Raw genomic sequence first — 18,114 nt, forward strand, 5'->3', positions numbered from 1 at the left:
CCTGGGTTTGTTTCTGCTCCTCACCGGGGCTGCAGCATCTCAGCTGCTGAGTGATCCCAAATCCCTGTGGTAATTGGATCAGGGCACTGTTTTCCATCAGAATATTAAACGGGAGCCCCTGCCCCAGCCTGGGTGGCACAGTTTGGGATATAAAGACACGGTGAATCGCATTATGGGGGTTATTTCTCCTGCTTTAAAGTCAGAGGTATCACAGCAGCTCCTGATTTGTCACAGAGCATCGTGGTCCAGCTCCTGTTGATGGCAGGCTTGGGGGGGGGCATCACCTGCCAAGCACTGAGATCATGCAGCTCATCACAGCAATGGCACACAGGGGGCTTTACTGACCCCAGCACACTCCTGCCCCCCCACGGGACCAGCATGGGGCCTGGGGGTTCAATTAGCAAATGAGGGGGCTTTGGTGCCTTGCCCTGGTTATCGGTTTAGAAGGGTCTCTGGTTGGGGAGACCATCTGGTGGCATCTGCTGCTACTCAGCTGTCACTGGTCTCCCAAAGAGGGGACACACAGGTACCAAGGCACAGGGATAGGGGCAGCTGTGCTGGGCACATCTATGGCTCCTGCCATAGCAGGATGGGTGAACAGACAGATGAATGGGTGGGGGGTTGTATGGATACATGGATACATGGATGGACAGACAGATGGATGGATCATGGAAGTCATTAAGGCTGGAAAAGCCCTCTGAGATCCCCAGGCCCAACCTCCACCCATCCCACCATGCCCACGGACACATCCCTCAGTGCCACATCTCCATGGCACTGGAACACCTCCAGGTATGGGGACTCCCCCACCTCCTGTATCAGTGAGTGGATGAATGGACAGATGGATGAATGGACAGACAGATGGATGGGCTAGAAAAAGGAGGCAGGGCAGGACAGACAGCTGAGCCTCTCTGGCAAATGAGGCGGTTTCAGGTGATGCTAACAAGCCCATTAATGGGGTTTATCAAGGGAGGCTGCTGACTTTATCTGAGATGCTGCTTTTGGGTTGGGAGAGCCTAAGCTCCTGCTCGTTAATTAGAAAGGCTGAGAGGAGGTTTGTAGCGGTTGGCCTCACTTGTGAGCAGCCGTAATGTGATGAGCGATTAGGGACTCTGAAGCTTCTCTACTGGTGTCATTAAGATACTGATGAGCTCAGGCAGGGAAAGGGCTTTTTTGGCTGTGCCTGGATGGGGCTGGTCCTGCACTGCTGGGCTCATCCAGGGCCATAAGATGGGTGAGTGTGTCCTGGGGCAGCTTGGTGGCACCCCATGTCCCCAGGTCAGGGCTGGTGTCCCTCAACATATGCAAGATAAGGTGAGCTCATGTGTGAGGGAGCTGGGATGTTCCTGCTTGCTGTGTAATGAGCAGGGTGAGGATCTGGGCATGGTTACCTCCAGAAAGGTACTTCCAGGCTGTTCCACAGCCAAACGCATGGTGAGGTGGAGGCAAAGCAGAACTGAGCGCTGTGCTTTGCCTCTGTCCTCCCTCATCTGCTGCCTTGGCAAAGCTGCCTGTGACACTGCAGCATCCTGGTTGGCATCGCTCGGGCTGTATTTACAGCCACGCTAATTAAATACTCTGCAATCAGTGCCATGCATGACCCCACTCTCTGAGTTGGGGCCGCTGTGTGCCATCACTGAGCAGGAACACGACTTCCACCGTCCTGGGGAACTCCTAACAGCGATTTACTCATCCCAGGCCTCCCATTTCTCTGGTTTTGTGACATTTTGCAAAGTTCAGGTTTACAAAATAAGCTGGCGCAGTGAATAAATGCTCCATAGCTATTTATGCTGTGCTGCTGGCAATGTCTTCACCGAGGATGGGATCCCAGCCTTGTGGGATGGGGCCACTGAACCATCCCCATGCCCAGGTCCCCATGCTGTGTTCCCACTGCTGTGTCCCCGTATCCCTGCCTTTGTGTGGGGCCGTGGGAGGGTTGGACCCCTGGCTCTCACACACCTCTCTGCTGCCCCGGTGCTGTGTTGTCAGCTCTGATCAGAAGCTGGATCACTCGGCCCTGTGCGCACTCTCTGGATTTAATTAACGGGGCCTTTCATCTCTCCCCTGAAGGAATCTGCTATCTTCTGTCTTCTTAATTAACGTTCATTAAGCAAATCAGAAGAACGTTTGCTCCTCACCGCCTCCACCACTCTTAACCCTTGCAAGGTGCCAGGTTGCTGTGGGGCAGTGATGTTGGGGCAGTGGCACTGGGGTAAATGCATGGTCCCCATGTCCCCACCATGCTCAAACCACAGCTCTGTGTGCAGAGATTGGACCCTGCTGCACTGGGAAGACTGGGACAAACCCAAGCTCTGATGGTTCCCTTGGATTCCCTTGTTCCAGCTCTTCCACATCCTGAAGAATGAGGGATTCCCATAATGAATTTTAGCTATTCTTGGCAAGGTGATGCTTGCCCATGGCAAGGTGACGTGAGAGCCCTCATGTGAAGCTGCTGCCCAGAGCTGGAAGGGAAGATGCCTCCAGCATCTCATTCTCAAAGAAAAGGGAGTGATTTGAGGCTGGATGCAGGAAATATTTGGATATATTTGGACATACATGGACTCAGGAAAGCAATATTTGGGTGACAGCCTTACAGACTGCCATGGGTCTGCGTGCTCCTGCACACTGCTTGAATTCACACATCCCTGGAGCTGCCCCCAGCCCTGGCTGCACAGCATCACCTCTCCATCCCAAACCCCCCTGCAGGAGGGGATGAATGGGTGGGAAAATCATCTCCTGGGTGCATTCAGTGCCTGAGGGTCCCCTTGGAGGTGGCCAAACTGTTTGAGCAAGGCAGCAAAACACCCAACAAGCCTCATACACACAAGATGTAGATCCCACCTTGAAACTGTCCCTAGAGACCCCTAGGGGTGAATACTGAGCTGGAAACCCCAAACCTTTGCCACTGGCTGTTGGCTCTCAGGCAGATGGAGCTCAGTTCTCGGCAGTGGGAAATTGGCCGTTCCCAGTGGAGCTGATCAGGCTGTCAGCACTGGGTCAATATATGGTAATGGAGCTTTGAAGCGGCGCTGCTGCGGGAGCTGCTGCTGAGGACCTCTGATTCACAGCTTCCCTCCGGTGCTTTCTCCCTGCACTGTGCACAGAGGAGAATAAAATAAATAAGAAGAGAAGGGAAAGGAAGGGAGCTTAAATTATAGATGAGGGCTAAGTTTCCTGGGTTTCTGTGGCAGCGTAGTTTAGCGGAGCGTGGGGAGAAGTGGGGCTCCCCCATGCAACCAAATACTACAAAACCAACACTGCAGAGTGGGGCTGGCACAGACTGTGTGCAATGAGCATCCACTTCTGAAGGGCTTTGAGGGCCTTATGGGTGTCTGATTTCCCCACCCATGGGGACATATTTTGCTCAGGGGACTGGGCTGTCACCATGGCAGACACTGGGTTGGGACCCCCCCTGTGGGTGCTGGAGTGGAAGTTCATAGAATGGTGTCCCAGGCAGGTTGGTGAGAGTGGAGAGCAGTAGGTCAGTGAGGTGGGAGGAGAAAAGGGCACTGGAGTGGTGCTTCAGAGCCCTTCACACTCTCCCCTCACTTCTCAGGATGTGAGAAAAATTGGCAACCACTTTGAGGGAAAAATGCACAGGTGAGGGAATTGCTATGGGCTGAGTGATGGAGATACCCAAAGACTCAAACCCGCCCATCTCTAAAGCGATGGGGCTGGGATGGACCAGCTGGGGAGGTTGCAGCCCCCACCTGTGGGGCTCAGCGTGGCCTCGGGGGGAGCTCCAGCCCCACTACCGGCACCGCGCACGGAGCATTTGACGTTCCCAGCAGCATCCAGTAGATGGACCTCGGAGCGAGAGGAGGTGCCGGGCTGGGGGCCTGTCCCATCCCATCGCATTGCATCGCATCCCAACCCATCCCACCGCTTCGTGCCAGCCGGAGGAAGCTCAGTGCGCAGCGAGACGCACCCCGCTATGGCCCGGCTCAGTGCGCTGGTCCTGCTGGTTATATTGATGGTTACTGCGGGTTCGTCCCCCTGCTACGACCCCCGGGGGCAGCCCCGCCGCTGTATGCCCGACTTCGAGAACGCCGCTTTCGGCCGCATCCCGCTGGTGACCAACACGTGCGGCTCCCCGCCCGAGGATTACTGCCTGCAGATGGGCGCACGCGATGCCAGCCAGCTGTGCCAGCGCTGCGATGCCTCCGACCCCCAGCTGCACCACAACGCCTCTTTCCTCACCGACTTCCACAGCCAGGAGGAGAGCACCTGGTGGCAGAGCCAGTCCATGGCCTTTGGTATCCAGCATCCCAACTCGGTCAACATCACGCTCCACCTGGGTAGGTGCAGGTGAGGGGAACACGGGGTGCTGGGTTCAAAGTGGGGTGCTCCATGCTCCAGTGCAGGTTGTGGGGTGCAAGGGGGGAGGTGCTTTTTGCTGAGAGCTCATTGCTAAGTGCATCTCCTGGTCTGCTGCAAGGAGAGGACAGCACTGCCCATGCATGTGCACTCTGTGCTCCCCAGTTCCTCTGTGCAAGGCTGGTGTGGGTTCATAGAGAAGGAGTTAAGCAGGAGCCCCGTGCCCATTCATCCCCACACAGCACTGAGGATGCCATGGATATTTTAGGGGACCATAGCCCTGTAAATGCCGTGCAGCTCTGTCAGGGTTCCCCAGCTGAGAGCCAACCCTCTGTTTTAAATACTGTGCTTGCAGGGTGTGTACAGCCTATGGGATCATGCCTAGCATGTTAAAAAGGATCTTTTTTCCTGCATTTTGCTGCCATCTAAACTATCTTGGCTATTGGCCAGCGCTATAAAACCTTGGTTCTTCTGCCATTGGTGTGCTGCAGGGGGGCAGTGAAGGGCTGTGGTACAGACAGGCAGTGGGTCGGTGTGTGCCCTGTGGGGTCACTGTGTTCCCAGCCCCCTGCAAGCAGGCAAATGTCTGCTCTGGGCTCTCCTGCACATGAGAAGTGATGCTGGAGCAGACCCATTCAAGGCTGTGATATGGCACAGAGCTCTCTTCATCTCTTTCTGAGCCAACACTTCTTTCTTCATGTGTACTTGGGTTCCTGGTTCTTATGTGCCCCATATATCTTGCTGCACTAAAAAGTGCCTAGCACATCGCTGTCTGACCTTTTCCATCGCCTCTGGGCCCTGCTCTTAGCCCTGGTTGTGGGCAGTTTTTAGTGTTTTAATGCTTAAATGTGGGTTACAGAGGAAAAACTCAAATGTTGGTGCTGAACCCAACCCTGCTCCCCCAGGACATGGCCCCAGATGAGTCCTTGCACCCATGCCTGTAGTGATGGGGAGCTTATTGAATAGGTTGTAGGATGAGCTGGATGAATCCTGTGTTTACCTGTCTGCTGTTGACTGGCATTAATGAGATTATCCTCCCTTGAATCTCACTTCTCAACAAGTCTTCAGCTGTGCACTACAGTCTGTGGGACTCAGAGAGGATCACTAACCCTGAGCACTTGTCTTGGCATCAGGGAGGAGCCCAACATACCCATGTATTTGGAAAAGCAAAAGGCACCAGAGCTCCTTGGGGGAGCTGGGAGTCCTGGTCACCATCCCCTCCCATTGCCACCCACACCCCTGTCCCATGGTGTCCCCACCCCACAGTGTGCCAGCCCTGCAGCCTGCCAGGGAGACATCATGGGCTGCACTCTGGGTTTCTTTGGATGAAGTGGATGTAATTTGGCTGACAAAAGGGACTGTCTGGAAAAAACATTCATCGTTTGGGATAACCACAGTGTGCTTTCTCTGCCTGAGCTGCAGCCCCCACGTGGGCCCCCTGACCTCCTCCTTGCAGCAGAGTCCCCTGGGGCAGGGGCTATTTATTGACACAGCTCCCAGCTCCAGCCCTCTCCTGACCCCTCTGCTTGGCCAAGGGTCCCCTGGGGCTGTGCTGTCTGGGAACGGGCGCCTGCAGGGCTGGGACAAGGGCATCCCACCAGCATCGGTGCAGCCACGTCCCGTGGGCTTTGGGGAGAGGTAATCCTGGAGCAGCCCAGCCATGCTGTCACTGCATCTTCCCATCCATGCTCACCTCAGGGCTGGTGGCCCAGTCTCCATGTCCCAGATGCTTTCCCCAGTACCGGTAGCCAGGCTGGGCTCAGCTCCCCCGCAGCAAAGTCGTGGCACATATGCGACAGTATTCATATGGGCCCAATTAAAGGCTTGTTTTCCTAGTCCCGGAATAACCCCTCAAACATTCCCAACTCATTATCTTTTCAAATAAAGCCAAAACCTCGCAGCTAATTGTTTTGCTCAGTCAGGAGCGGTGCTGTGATGGAGCAATCCGCTCTTTGAGCCGGTCCTTCATCTGTGGCAATTAGGAGGTTCTGATGTTCACTTTGGTGTAGTTTCCCTCCCTATTTTTTTTTAGCAGTTCTTTCAAGATATTTCAGAGCTGTGTTGGCCACCCCAGGGATCGATGTCCTCTGTTTGTCTTCAGCCCAACAAAGGCAGTAGCAAGGCCGGGTCTTGGCGTGCAGCTCCCTGGAAATGGGCTGCTCTTGACCCTCTCCCTGTTACGTGGGGGATGATGATAAGCACCAAGACCTGATTGTTCCCAGCTGCTGCTCAGCCCCTGGCTTTGCACCAGCTCCTGGCCCACACCACCCATTCACTGCCTTCATGCAATGACCCAAAGGTTGTGGTCAAGTCAAGAACTGATTTGGGGCTGGGCAGGGTTAGGGGGGGTGGCATCCAGATATATAGATGGCAAATTCTGCCCACCCTGGGGAAAATACCAGCAGCCACGTGGGATGTAGCACTGGGATGAATTTGGCCCTGCTACCGTTGGCCACTGTCCCAACTGGGATGGGAGAGGAAGACGTGATGGTGGCTGTGTCCCCAGGAAAGTCCTACGAGATCACCTATGTGCGCCTGAAGTTCCACACCAGCCGTCCTGAGAGCTTTGCCATTTACAAGCGCAGCCACGCCGACGGCCCCTGGGTGCCCTTCCAGTTCTACAGCGCGTCCTGTGAGAAGGTTGGATATTAGGAAATTCCTTCTCTGAAGGAGAGGTCAGGTATTGGTATGGGCTGCCCAGGGAGTGGTGGACTCACCTCCCACGGGGCTGTTCCAGAATGGTGGCGATGTGGCACAGGGATGTGGGCATGGTGGGATGGGTTGGGGTTGGGCTTGAGGATCTCAGAGGTCTTCTCCAACCTCAGTGATTCTATGGTTCTATGATTCTAAGACCTACGGGAAGCAGCAGAGGCAGTTCCTGCGTCCGGGGGAGAACGAGCACGTGGCCTTCTGCACCGACGAGTTCAGTGACATCTCCCCACTGAGTGGTGGCAACGTGGCTTTCTCCACCCTTGAGGGCCGTCCCAGTGCCTACAATTTTGATGGGAGTCCCACATTACAGGTGCCAGCGGGGTGGGAGAGGGGTGACAACGGGGAGTGGTGGAGTCACTGTCCCTGGAGGTGTCCCAGAACCATGGAGATGTGGCACTGAGGGATGCATCAGTGGGCACGTTGGGGTGGGTTGGGCTTGGGCTTGGGGATCTGAGAGGTCTTTTCTGACCTTAATGACTCTATGATCCTATTAAAAACACCCATGCTGCCCTGCAGACAGGAAGGGAGTGGGAAGTGCCCTGGTTGGGGTTGGTACTGGTGGCCCAGGCCCTTCTCAGATCACCATGTCCCCTGCAGGAGTGGGTGACTGTCACTGACCTGCTCATCTCCCTGAACCGCCTCAATACCTTTGGGGATGACATCTTCAAGGACCCCAAGGTGCTGCAGTCATACTACTACGCCATCTCCGACTTCTCTGTTGGTGGCAGGTGAGGGCTGGGATGGGGCTGTGGGGAGGATCCTGAGACCATGAATGGAGTTCGGGGCAGCTCAAGGGCTTGAAATGCATATTGAGGGGCAAACCACTCAGATGGGACACAAATGCTGCTGGAGGGGTTGACACAGCTGCAGCTACAGTGGGGTTGGGAGCCAATGTGGGGTGGTGATGCTCTGGGGTAATGCTGTGCCCTTCTTCAAGCATGGAGGTGGGAAACCAGCCACAAGACATCACACTCCACCCCACTGAGAGCTGCCTGCCTCTGGGCACAAGGGCTGGGCATGCTCTGGGAGCCCCGTTTGTTGTCTGAGCCCCCTGGGCTGGAGCAGCTGGAGCTGCTTAGTGCTCTGCATGGGCCACCCTCAGTGTATGACCTCCCAGATGGGATTGCCTCGGGGACACGGCCACCCCAGCACAGCAGTGTGAGCACAATCCCCATTCAGCAGCAGTCAGAGCAACTCGAGTTTCCTGCAGGTGTAAATGCAATGGTCATGCCAGCGAGTGTGCACTGGATGAGGTGGGTCGGCTGCAGTGTGTGTGTCAGCACAACACGGCTGGCACCGACTGCCAGCACTGCCAGCCCTTCTACCAGGACCGGCCTTGGGCACGCGGCACGGCTGAGGCTGCCAATGAATGTCTCCGTGAGTAGCACCTGCGTTGGGCGCGTGTTGGTGGTGAGGGGCACATCCAGCAACACTGCTCTGGTTGGGGAGAACCATAGGGTCCCCATCCACAGCATCACCCTAAGGACCCTCATGGGACCCCACGGCACCAACCAGCCCTCCTGGTTCCCCATAGCTTGCAACTGCAGCGGTCGCTCGGAGGAATGCTTCTACGATGCAGAGCTGTTCCGCCGCACCGGGCACGGGGGACACTGCAGGAACTGCCGCGACAACACGGCCGGGCCCCACTGCGAGCAGTGCCAGCAGAACCACTACCGCTGGGAGCAGCAGGGCGCCTGCCAGCCCTGCCACTGCCACCCCGCAGGTGTGTGGGGTGTGGGTGGGAGGGCAGGGCTCACTCGCATGCTCCCCAGCCTTGGGTTGTGCCATTGGGCTGCTGCACCACTGCGTTTTGGCAAGCTCACCTATTGGGATTTGGGAAGAGGCTCACATGGGGTTGGGTTTGCCCTGCTTGGGGTGGGCTTCTTGCTGGGGCACAGTTCCTGGCTCTGGCCTTGAGCACAGGGTCCCCCCATCACCTGCCCATCTGTGGGCAGCTCAGGTTGGCTGTGTCCCTGCAGGTTCATTGCGGCTCCAGTGTGACAGCTCAGGGACCTGCAGCTGCAAAGCCAATGTGACAGGATGGAAGTGTGAGCGCTGCAAGGATGGCTATCACAGCCTGAGTGAGGGTGGCTGCAGGTGAGGGTTGGCCTGGTTGTGGTGGGATACGGGATGGGACCAGGGCTCATCCTATACCCACATCTTGTCCTGGACAGACCCTGTGCCTGTGACCCTGCGGGCAGCGTGGGCACCTGTGACCCCAACACTGGGCACTGCACCTGCAAGGAGAGGGTGGAGGGGCACCTGTGCAACAGGTAAGCACTGCGGGATGAGGATGGGGCCGTGGCTCCTTTCCAGCCTGGGATCAGCCCCTGGAATGCCACTATGGTTCCCTGGCTCTACCCACCCTGTGCCATGTGATCTTGGTTCATGCCCATACCAGATGCCAGCCTGGATGGTTCAACCTACAGCCCCACAACCCCACTGGCTGCACCAGCTGTTTTTGCTATGGCCACTCTGCCGTCTGCATGGCAGCAGATGGATACGAGGTGACCCACATCCGCTCTGACTTCAGGGAAGGTATGGAATTCCTGGCCCTGGGTGAGGTGGAAGGTATGGGCTTGGGCCAGGAAACCTGGGGGATTAGGAAAGGCTGGGGCTGAGCATCCTTCCTCTTTGGGGCTGGGTACCCTGCTCTGGGAGTCACTGGTGTTGATGGTTGGGAGGGGGATTTATCTGCCTTTTCTCTATTTTGCTGTCAAATCACTGTTTTTGCCCCCAGCTCTACAAGGGGCAGGCTTTCCCTCAGGGCATCCCTCTGTATTCTGTCCATGGCTTAGGGAGCACTGCAGGGCTGGGCACACCAAGGACTGCCAGAGCACTAAAAAAAGGGTCAGAATGTTACAAACAAAAAGGATGGAAGGAAATTCTCCCCCTCATCCCCTCCTCTCCCCACCTGTGGCCAGGCTAGGGCAGGGCAGGAGGTGGGCTGAGGGATCTCCCCATTGGCATCCAGGGATGTGTGTGGATGTGAGATGCTCAGGGAAAGCATGCCATCTGCCGTGCAGCAGGGGCACAGAACGGGCACCCACTGTGGGTACAGACACATGTACCCATGTGGGGTACCCATGTCCAGCTCTGTATTACCTGCATCCTGAAGTGTAGACAGAGCTGAATGCACACAGCCAGCATTTATCCTGCTGGCATTTAAACCCCTCTGCCAATTGCTGTCCTGTCTTGTGCAGCTTGGAAAGGAAACCAGGCTTCACGCAGTGTCTTTCCCCCTTCCTTCCTGTGGTCTCGCCAATTTGGGACTTCTCCTTTAGGGAGGGCACGCAGGGCTGGAAGAAATAAATAACTGTTGAGAGCGGGGGAGAGTTTCACTGATATCCAAAGGAAACCACCATAACGCAATTACACCCCGTCCCTTGCTGTGCTTCCTGCACATTCCAGCCCACGGTGCCGCAGCTCAGGCAGGGGGGCAAAAGTTTAAAGATAACAATTTCCTCCAACTCTAAGCAAATAAACAGATGAGGATGGGGGGATGGGGGCAGCCAAGGCCACTGTGAGAGCACAGAGCCTGGGTGAAGCAGGGTGCTGCAAAGTGCTGGCTCCTGGTAAGAGACCAGAGGGGTTTCATGGGCAGGGATGGAGCCCCAAAAGCAGCACTGGGGGTTCTGGGGGTATAGGGGGAGGGCGTGACTCTCTGCTCTCCTTTGTGCTGTCCCATAGGGCCAGAAGGCTGGGCTGCAGCTGCGGGGGATGTGGCAGTGCCTCTGCACTGGGCTGATGGGGAGATTGGCGCTGAGTGGGATGAGGAGGAGACACTGGACCTCCATGCACCAGGTACGTGCTGGGCTCCTGCAGTCTGCTCTGCTTTCTGTGTCATCCCACTGCCACACTGGGACCAGAGGCCCCAAATGAGTGGTACATCCATGTCCTTCAGATTTTCTTCCCCTTTCCTCCCACAGAGAAGTTCCTGCAGAACCAGCGTCTGAGTTACGGGCAGCCCCTGACCCTGCTGCTGAGAGCAGAGGGGAATGGAAGCAGGGCAGAGAGCGGGGTGTTCCTGCATGGGGTCCAGCTGGTGCTGGAGGGTGAGGGGCTGGAGGTCACCATGTCCAGCAGTGAGGGCCAGGCACAGGATGGGAAGCAGGCTGTCACCTTCAGGTGTGCTGTGGTGCTCTTTGGGGTGACTTTGGGATGCTGAAGCTCTGTGGTGGGGGTTGAGATACCACAGGTTTCTCTGTGTGCCTGGGTCACTGTTTGAGAGCTGAGCTGTTGGGTAGCTGAACTGAAGCCTTCTTCCCATGCTCCTTTTCCAACAGGCTGCATGAGGCAGAGGAGGGCACAGAGCCTTTGCTGTCAGCCTTCAGCTTCCAGCGTCTGCTCTCCAACCTCACCGCCCTTCACCTCCGTGTGAGCCATGGCCCCAGGCCAGGTGGGTGGCTGTGGGCAGTGTCCCATAGAGCTGGGAACAGGGGAGCAGCAGTTAAACCTGTGGCTTATGGAGCATTTCTAGGTAGGATGGAGAGCTGGAAGCATAGTCCATGCCCCATCCCCATGCTGCTCTCCCCTATTGCAGGAAGGCTGTGGTTGAGCCAGGTGCAGCTCACGTCAGCTCGTCACGGTGCAGGCACACGGGCAGGATGGGTGGAGGAATGCACGTGTCCCCCTGGCTACATTGGGTCCTTCTGTGAATCCTGTGCTCCTGGCTTCAAGCGGGACATCCCCTTTGGTGGCCCCTTTGTCACCTGTGTGCCCTGCACCTGCAACCAGCATGGGGACTGCGAGCCGCTCTCAGGTGCGCGCCTGGTCCCTCTGCTTGCTGGATCACAGTGTGCATGGGGAGCACATCTGTGTCTTTGCTTGTTCTGAGGAATGCTGGAAGCCATCCTGGAGGTCAGGGAAACACAGAGCAGAGGCTCAGAGATGCTGCCTGGCTCCCTGTGCATCCCTACAGCAAGTAACAGCACAGAGCAGTGCTGGGAAGAGACGGAGATGAGGTGATGTGTGCAGTACCCAGATGGAGCCACTGGCCCGGGCACATGGAAAGGAACAACAGAACTTTGTGGGCAGGATGGGAAGGGCTGGAGGAAACGTTTTGTTCAGCGTGTGCCTCTGTTCTGCCAGCATCACACGACACCAGGCTGCAGACAGCCTGCATCTCACTGCTGAGCCCTGGGAACTGGGACGGAGCTTAGATGTCCTGGCCCCTGCGCTCTTTCCTTGTGCTGTTTTTTCCCCTCCTTTCTACCACCTGCTTTTCCTTTGCTTGCCACTGCCCATCTCTGCCTAATTCCCTCCTGCACAACCTGCCTGCTATCACCTGGCCCCTTCCTTCTCCCCCTCCATTCAGCAAAGCATCTGTGTGGAGGCGGGGGGTCCTTGAGCATCCTTCCTGGTCCTCCTCCAGCTCCCAGCTGACTGCGGACGGCTGTGACTCACCAGTTCGGCTCGAGGAGACGCTCGCTCCCTGCTGGGTCACGGCCGCCCGTTTGTTTTCCATCCCAGGCTGAGAACACGGCAGCTCGGCGCTGGGAAATGTGTTGTCCATTACTGCAGGCGCCGGCAGACTTGGGGCACGATGCTGGGGCTGCCAGCACCCACCTCACGCCTGCACAACTTCCTCCTCCTTCAAACAAGAGCTGGGCAAGGAAGGGGCTGTGGGGGAGGAAGGCAAAGTGTGACTGGCTGTGTTGGGTGCACACAAATAGGGTGGCTCCTTGGAGCTGCATGTCCCTCCTGGCACCGCATCTCTGTTTCTCATCTCACAGGGCACTGCCGCTGCTTGCACAACACGGAGGGTTCCTCCTGTGAGCGCTGCAGCCCCGGGTTTTATGGCAACCCCTTCAATGGGCACCCCGATGACTGCAAGCCGTGCCCGTGCCCAGGCCACTCACCCTGCATCCAGCTGCCCAGCAGTGGGGAGGTGGTGTGCACCCATTGCCCCCCAGGACAGAGAGGTGAGGTTGGGATGTGAGGAGGGGGCTACGGTGCAGCTGGATCCCCTTGCACACTGTTTGCTTTGTAGGGAAGCGCTGTGAGCTGTGTGATGATGGATTTTTTGGGGACCCCTTGGGGCAGAGGGGTCCCATGCGTCCCTGCATCCCCTGCCAGTGTCATGGGAACGTGGACCTCAATGCTGTGGGGAACTGTGACTCCGTGTCCGGGCGCTGCCTGCGCTGCCTGTACAACACAACGGGAGAGCAGTGCCAGCAGTGTCGGCCGGGGTTCTATGGGGATGCATTGGCCCCCAGCCCTGCTGGGAAGTGTGCACGTACGTATGGACGGGGCTGGCCCTGCTGCCTCCACCCCTGCCCAGACCATCCCAATGGGGTGGGCAGAAGGGATACCCACTGGGTTTAGGGTCTGGGCAATGGGCTGAGTTAGCCATGAGAGCTCAGCAGTGGGTTTCTGTCCCCTTTCTGCATTGCTCCAAGCAGCATTTTGTCTCCATAGCATGCAACTGCAACCCTGATGGCTCAGCCCTGGGGCTGGAGGGCTGTGATCCAGTCACAGGGCAGTGCCACTGCCTCCCACACGTGTTGGGCAGAACCTGTGGGCAGTGCCAGCATGGATACTATGGGCTGCAGCGTGCCGTGGGCTGCAAGAGGTGAGTGGGGGGCACAATGGGCACCCTGTGCTTTGCTCCTTTGTGTCTCCTCATTTTGCTCTCTGCTCCTTGGTGCACAGCTGTGAGTGCCACCCAATGGGGTCCCAGGACAGTGGGTGCCATGCGGTGACGGGGCAGTGCTCCTGCCAGCCGGGTGTCACAGGGCTGCGCTGCGACAGATGCCAGCACGGCTTCTTTGGCTTCTCAGCCAGGGGCTGCCGAGGTACTGGGGAGGGCAGCTCAGCCCTAAGCACAGGGCTGGCAGCTGTGGTGTGACATCTCGCCACTGTTGTAGCGTGCAACTGCTCCCCACTGGGCTCCATCAGTGCGCAGTGCCATGAGAACAGCACCTGCCTCTGCCACCCCGGCTTTGTGGGCTACAAGTGTGACCGCTGCCAGGCCAACTTCTTCCCTGACCCACCGAGCTCCAGCTGCCAGCCGTGTCCCACCTGCTACGGGCTGGTGAAGGATGGGGTATGCCCCATGCCCTGCCGAGGTGGTGTGGAGCTCCAGCCCTATGCTGCACTGCCATGCCCCCATGTCTCACCTGCAGGTGGAGCGGCTCAGGGTGAAGCTGCAGGAGGTGGAGGATTGGCTGCAAGAACCGGGCTGTGAGCTGCGCCTGGGGCAGCCCCCTGCGATGGGAGATGCAAGCCGGGGAGATGGACTGAGCACACAACACCTCCTGCAAGGTATGAGGCAGCTCCACTTGGGCTGGGGAACAGAAAGCGTCGTGTCACCCCTGCAGGGATGCTGGGTGCTGTGACATAACTGGGTGGGTGCAAGGGGGTCCTGTGTTAGCAATGGGATGACTAAGATGGGGAGGACAGCCCTGGAGGGCAATGGCACAGAGCACTGTGGGGTGCTGCAAGCCAATGCCAGGTGCAGATTGGTGCCTTTTGGTGGGCATGGATGAACCCCGCAGCTGTTTTGGGGCAGCCCTAAGCACCCATGGGGGCAGCACAGCCAGGAGTTGCACTAAGCAGCTGTTTATATGCCCACAGGTGCCCAAGCCATGCTCTCAGCACAGGTGGGACGGCTGTCAGGGATGCTGAGCACTGCACAGGGCCATCTCAGCAATGCTATCGGGGCTACTGGCTGCTCCAGCCATGGACCCTCCAAGACCTGCACGCTGCTGTCAGAGATCAGGGCCGTGCTGCAGTCAGCACAAGGGGAGATCCTGCACGCTGCCGACACTCTGGTTGCCACGGTGCGGGCTCCTGATGGCAGTGACTGTCTTGGGGCAGCAGATCCATGTATGGTATGGCACTGGGGTCTCACTGCTGTTGTTTGTATTGCAAGGAGATTCCTCAGGAGATCCCCCTGCTGCCCACCAACTGGAGCCACTGGGCAATGGAGGCACGGGAGCTGGCAGAGAGGTATGTTGGGCATCATAGGGACAACTGTTGTGCTGGGACCTTCCTGGCACACACTCATGGTTGGTGGTGGTGAAAACAGGGAAGCCCAGAGCCTGACCCTGTTTGTTCCCAGCATACAGAGACCGGTCCCAGTGACACCTCCCTTGTCTCTGCAGGCACAGAGATACTGCAGCACAGGTGGAGGCAGCAGTGAGGAGGGCGCTGGGTGCTTCCAACACCAGCCATGAGCTCCTGAGGACACTGCTGGAGGGGAGAGGGGCACAGGAGGCAGAGCGGGAGCTGGAGGCTGGGTGAGGAGCTGGCAGTGGTGGAGGGGCAGGGCAATGGATTCCCCCTGGCCTGGGGATATCACTGAGTCCCAACAAACTCATTGCACTGCAGCATTGCAAAGTGGAGAGCCATGGTGCTCCATGCTGGGGGTGTTTCAGACTCCTTCCCCATGTCCCGAGCTGCCACTTGTGCTTTGAAGCACTGCTTGGCCCTGTGTGCATAGGTATGAGGAAATCCAGCGGGCATGGAAGGAGCTGAGTGCTGGCATAGAAGAGGTGGCAGTGGAAGCCAGGAGAGCTCTCACAGCCATCCAGGAGGCAAACATGGGTATGGCTGAGAAGCTTCAGCAGGTGGCTGCTCCAGGGCAGGTGAGCAGCATCCAGCTCCTGTTTGCATCCCATACTGTACCTGTCAGTGTTGCTCCCTCTTGTGCTGGGAGATGCCCTCCTGGAGTTGTTGATAGCTCTATACCTACAGCAGGTGCTGCTGGTGCAAGCTGGAGCCCTAGCACAGGAGGTGGCAGCACTGGAGCAGACAGTGCAGGCACAGGAGCCAGCAGCTTGGCAGAGCATCACGGCATCCCTCAGCATGGCAGCTGGGCTGCGCCAGGACCTGCAGGGCACTCAAAGCTTTGTACAGGTAATCACTGCTCAGCCATGAAACAAATGATGGGGAAGCCCTGTGCCAGCTGGAGCTGTGGGCATATTGGGTGCATCTTCCTCCTGCATCCCAACCAAGGCACAGGGCTGGAGCTCTAGCAGCTCTTTGCCCTCTCCCCAGCCTCACTCCTTCCTTTCCGTCCCCAGCTCCAGGACCGGGCTGGCTCTGCTCATGGTCTGTCCACCTCAGCAGTCTCGCAGGGGAAAGCAGTGCTCGCCAGTGCAGGGTCCCTCCTGGGCAGCTTGGAAGGTAAAAGGCTCTGGGGAGAACATTTCTGCTCACAGCCTGGATGCCCGTGCTGGGTGCCCAAAGTTTGGGTGTCCCTGCAGGCATGAGGAAGGCTTTGGGTCATCGGAAGGGTCGTGCTGCCCTAAGAAGGAGAATGGCACAAGTGCGGGACAGAACGATGGTGGAGGCCCAGAAGAAGATTAAACAAGCAGAGAAAATGCTAGGAAACTCCTTGTCTGTCTCCAGTGCAGCCAGGAGGAAGGCGGGGGAGGCCAAGAATGCTGCTGAGGAGAGCAGTAAGGTCTGAACAGAAGGATGGGGGTGAAGGGAGGAGGACCCTCACTGCTGTCCCCTGGGGTGACTGTCCCCACCTCTGTCATTGGCAGAGGGCCCAGGCTGTACTGCAGGGCAGCAAGCAGGCTCGCAAGCACACCAGGATGCTCACCACGGGGGTCAACAAGACCCGGCAGGAACTGTCCCGGCAGCAGCACATGGCTGAGGAGCTCAGGGAGAGCCTGCAGGAGGCAGAGCAGGTGAGTCAGGTCCTCTCGTGTGGCTGTATCCTGTCCAGGAGCTTTGCAGCACAGAGCATCAGGAGCAGCACAGAATAAGGAATGCCTTGGGGTTGTTCCTTGCCTGACCCAGCCAAGGGTCACTGGTATCCCTAATCCAGGTGTCTGTCTGTGTTGCAAGGTGGGGACGGAGGTGAGCGAGATGGCAAAAAGCCTGCAGGAAGCCCGGGGCTCACTGATGGCAGACATCGAGACCCTGAATGATCTGCTGAACAGACTGGGTGAGGGCTGGGAGCAAGGCCAGGACTGTGGCCCTGGTTATGGGGCCTTGGGTTTGCTGGAGGTGTGGGGTCAGGGGTGCACCAGTGGGTTATGGGGTTGGGGATGGGATTAGCACTGTCCAGGCTCAGCTGGATGCCCTGCACCAGAGGTGGCTCTCAGCATCCTGCCCTGCTCCTGTCTTTCACCCTCGCTCTCTCATCTCACCCAGGCGGCCTGGAGCCGGGCATGCAGGCAGAGGCAGTGCTGGGAGCTGGGCAGCTGCAGCTGGAGCGGCTGCGACTGTGGCTCAATGCTCCAGGAGCCCTGGCCATGCAGCTCGGGCAGCTGCAGCAGGAGGCAGAGCTGCAGCAGGACAGGATCCGGGCATTTGAGAGTGACTTGGTAGAGATCCGGGCTGACAAGCAGAACCTGGAGGACATTTTGCGAAGCCTCCCTGAAGGCTGCTCCAAGTGACAGTGCTGGGTCCGTGGCTGCTGCCCCAACACCTCCCATCACCCTCAACAGTGACCAGCAGAGTGAAGGACACCCACTCCATCAGCATCACCCCTCCTGCTGTTCTTTACATACAATATTGCACTCAGGTCCTTACCTACACTGGTTCTGACTTAGCATCCCAAGTGCCCCGTGCATAACTTCAGCCACCAGCTCCATCCCTCAGGCCAGGAGACAAAGCAGCCACAAGGGATGGATGAGGTGTGGACAGAGCTGTCATGGCATTGCTTTCACCAGGCAGAGAATGAAGAACTGTCACCAATCTCCTCCACACTAGACACAGCCCTCCATCCCTCCTTCCCCACTGCAGCACAGGGGTCTGCTACAGGCTGGAGCCCAGTCCACTCATTAACCTGCTTTACCTGTGCTCACAGTGCTGGAACTCAGCTTTGCTGAAGTCTGATGTGTTGCTATTTGTAAAACTGTTATCACAGACCTTAGATTCCTCCAGCTTCATCTTCTGCTGGTCCAAAGGTCTGCAAAGGGCGCAGCATTTTCCTGCCCTGAGCAAACCCATCTCCCCCCTCTGCCCAAGGAGCATCATGGTAAGTGCTCCACGCTCAGCAAAAGCAAAGCCATGCAGCAGCAAAAGCACAGTGTGAAGTGACTGGGCTGAGAGGCAGGAAGTCACAGGCACTTCTGTCTCCCTGAGAAGTCAATTACATGCCCCTGCTCAGCCCAACAGCTCGCT

At 57.6% G+C, this 18,114-nt stretch overlaps 1 protein-coding gene across 3 annotated transcripts; it reads left to right on the forward strand.

Moving 5' to 3' along the window:
• The first annotated feature begins 3,688 nt into the window (after nucleotides 1–3,688).
• Nucleotides 3,689–17,879, forward strand: LAMC3 (laminin subunit gamma 3). 3 transcript variants are annotated; one of them, XM_015879158.2, is made up of 29 exons: nucleotides 3,689–4,295; nucleotides 6,821–6,954; nucleotides 7,166–7,336; nucleotides 7,624–7,754; nucleotides 8,237–8,403; nucleotides 8,561–8,749; nucleotides 9,006–9,123; nucleotides 9,201–9,299; nucleotides 9,428–9,564; nucleotides 10,717–10,830; nucleotides 10,956–11,154; nucleotides 11,313–11,425; nucleotides 11,570–11,788; nucleotides 12,762–12,950; nucleotides 13,019–13,264; nucleotides 13,447–13,600; nucleotides 13,681–13,823; nucleotides 13,896–14,074; nucleotides 14,154–14,292; nucleotides 14,605–14,810; nucleotides 14,903–14,979; nucleotides 15,135–15,269; nucleotides 15,473–15,617; nucleotides 15,730–15,888; nucleotides 16,056–16,158; nucleotides 16,239–16,438; nucleotides 16,524–16,670; nucleotides 16,831–16,930; nucleotides 17,140–17,879. In XM_015879158.2, exons 1-29 carry the CDS (start codon nucleotides 3,932–3,934, stop codon nucleotides 17,382–17,384), a joined length of 4,722 nt encoding a protein of 1,573 aa, XP_015734644.1. In that variant the 5' UTR covers nucleotides 3,689–3,931; the 3' UTR covers nucleotides 17,385–17,879. The 3 variants fall into 3 exon arrangements, with proteins under 3 accessions (XP_015734644.1, XP_015734645.1, XP_015734643.1); XM_015879159.2 differs by having other exon boundaries at nucleotides 14,906–14,979; nucleotides 15,727–15,888; XM_015879157.2 differs by having other exon boundaries at nucleotides 3,691–4,295; nucleotides 15,727–15,888.
• Nucleotides 17,880–18,114: the final 235 nt, after the last annotated feature.

Source organism: Coturnix japonica, chromosome 17, assembly GCF_001577835.2.
Source record: "Coturnix japonica isolate 7356 chromosome 17, Coturnix japonica 2.1, whole genome shotgun sequence".
In the NCBI taxonomy this organism is placed as follows: Eukaryota; Metazoa; Chordata; class Aves; order Galliformes; family Phasianidae; genus Coturnix; species Coturnix japonica.

Coding starts and splice junctions, on each gene's coding strand:
- LAMC3 (XM_015879157.2), top strand. CDS start 3,932: ATGGCCCGGCTCAGTGCGCTGGTCCTGCTGGTTATATTGATGGTTACT. Junction 6,955..7,165: donor ACAGCGCGTCCTGTGAGAAG/GTTGGATATTAG, acceptor TATGATTCTAAG/ACCTACGGGAAGCAGCAGAG. Junction 14,811..14,902: donor CCGACACTCTGGTTGCCACG/GTGCGGGCTCCT, acceptor TTGTATTGCAAG/GAGATTCCTCAGGAGATCCC.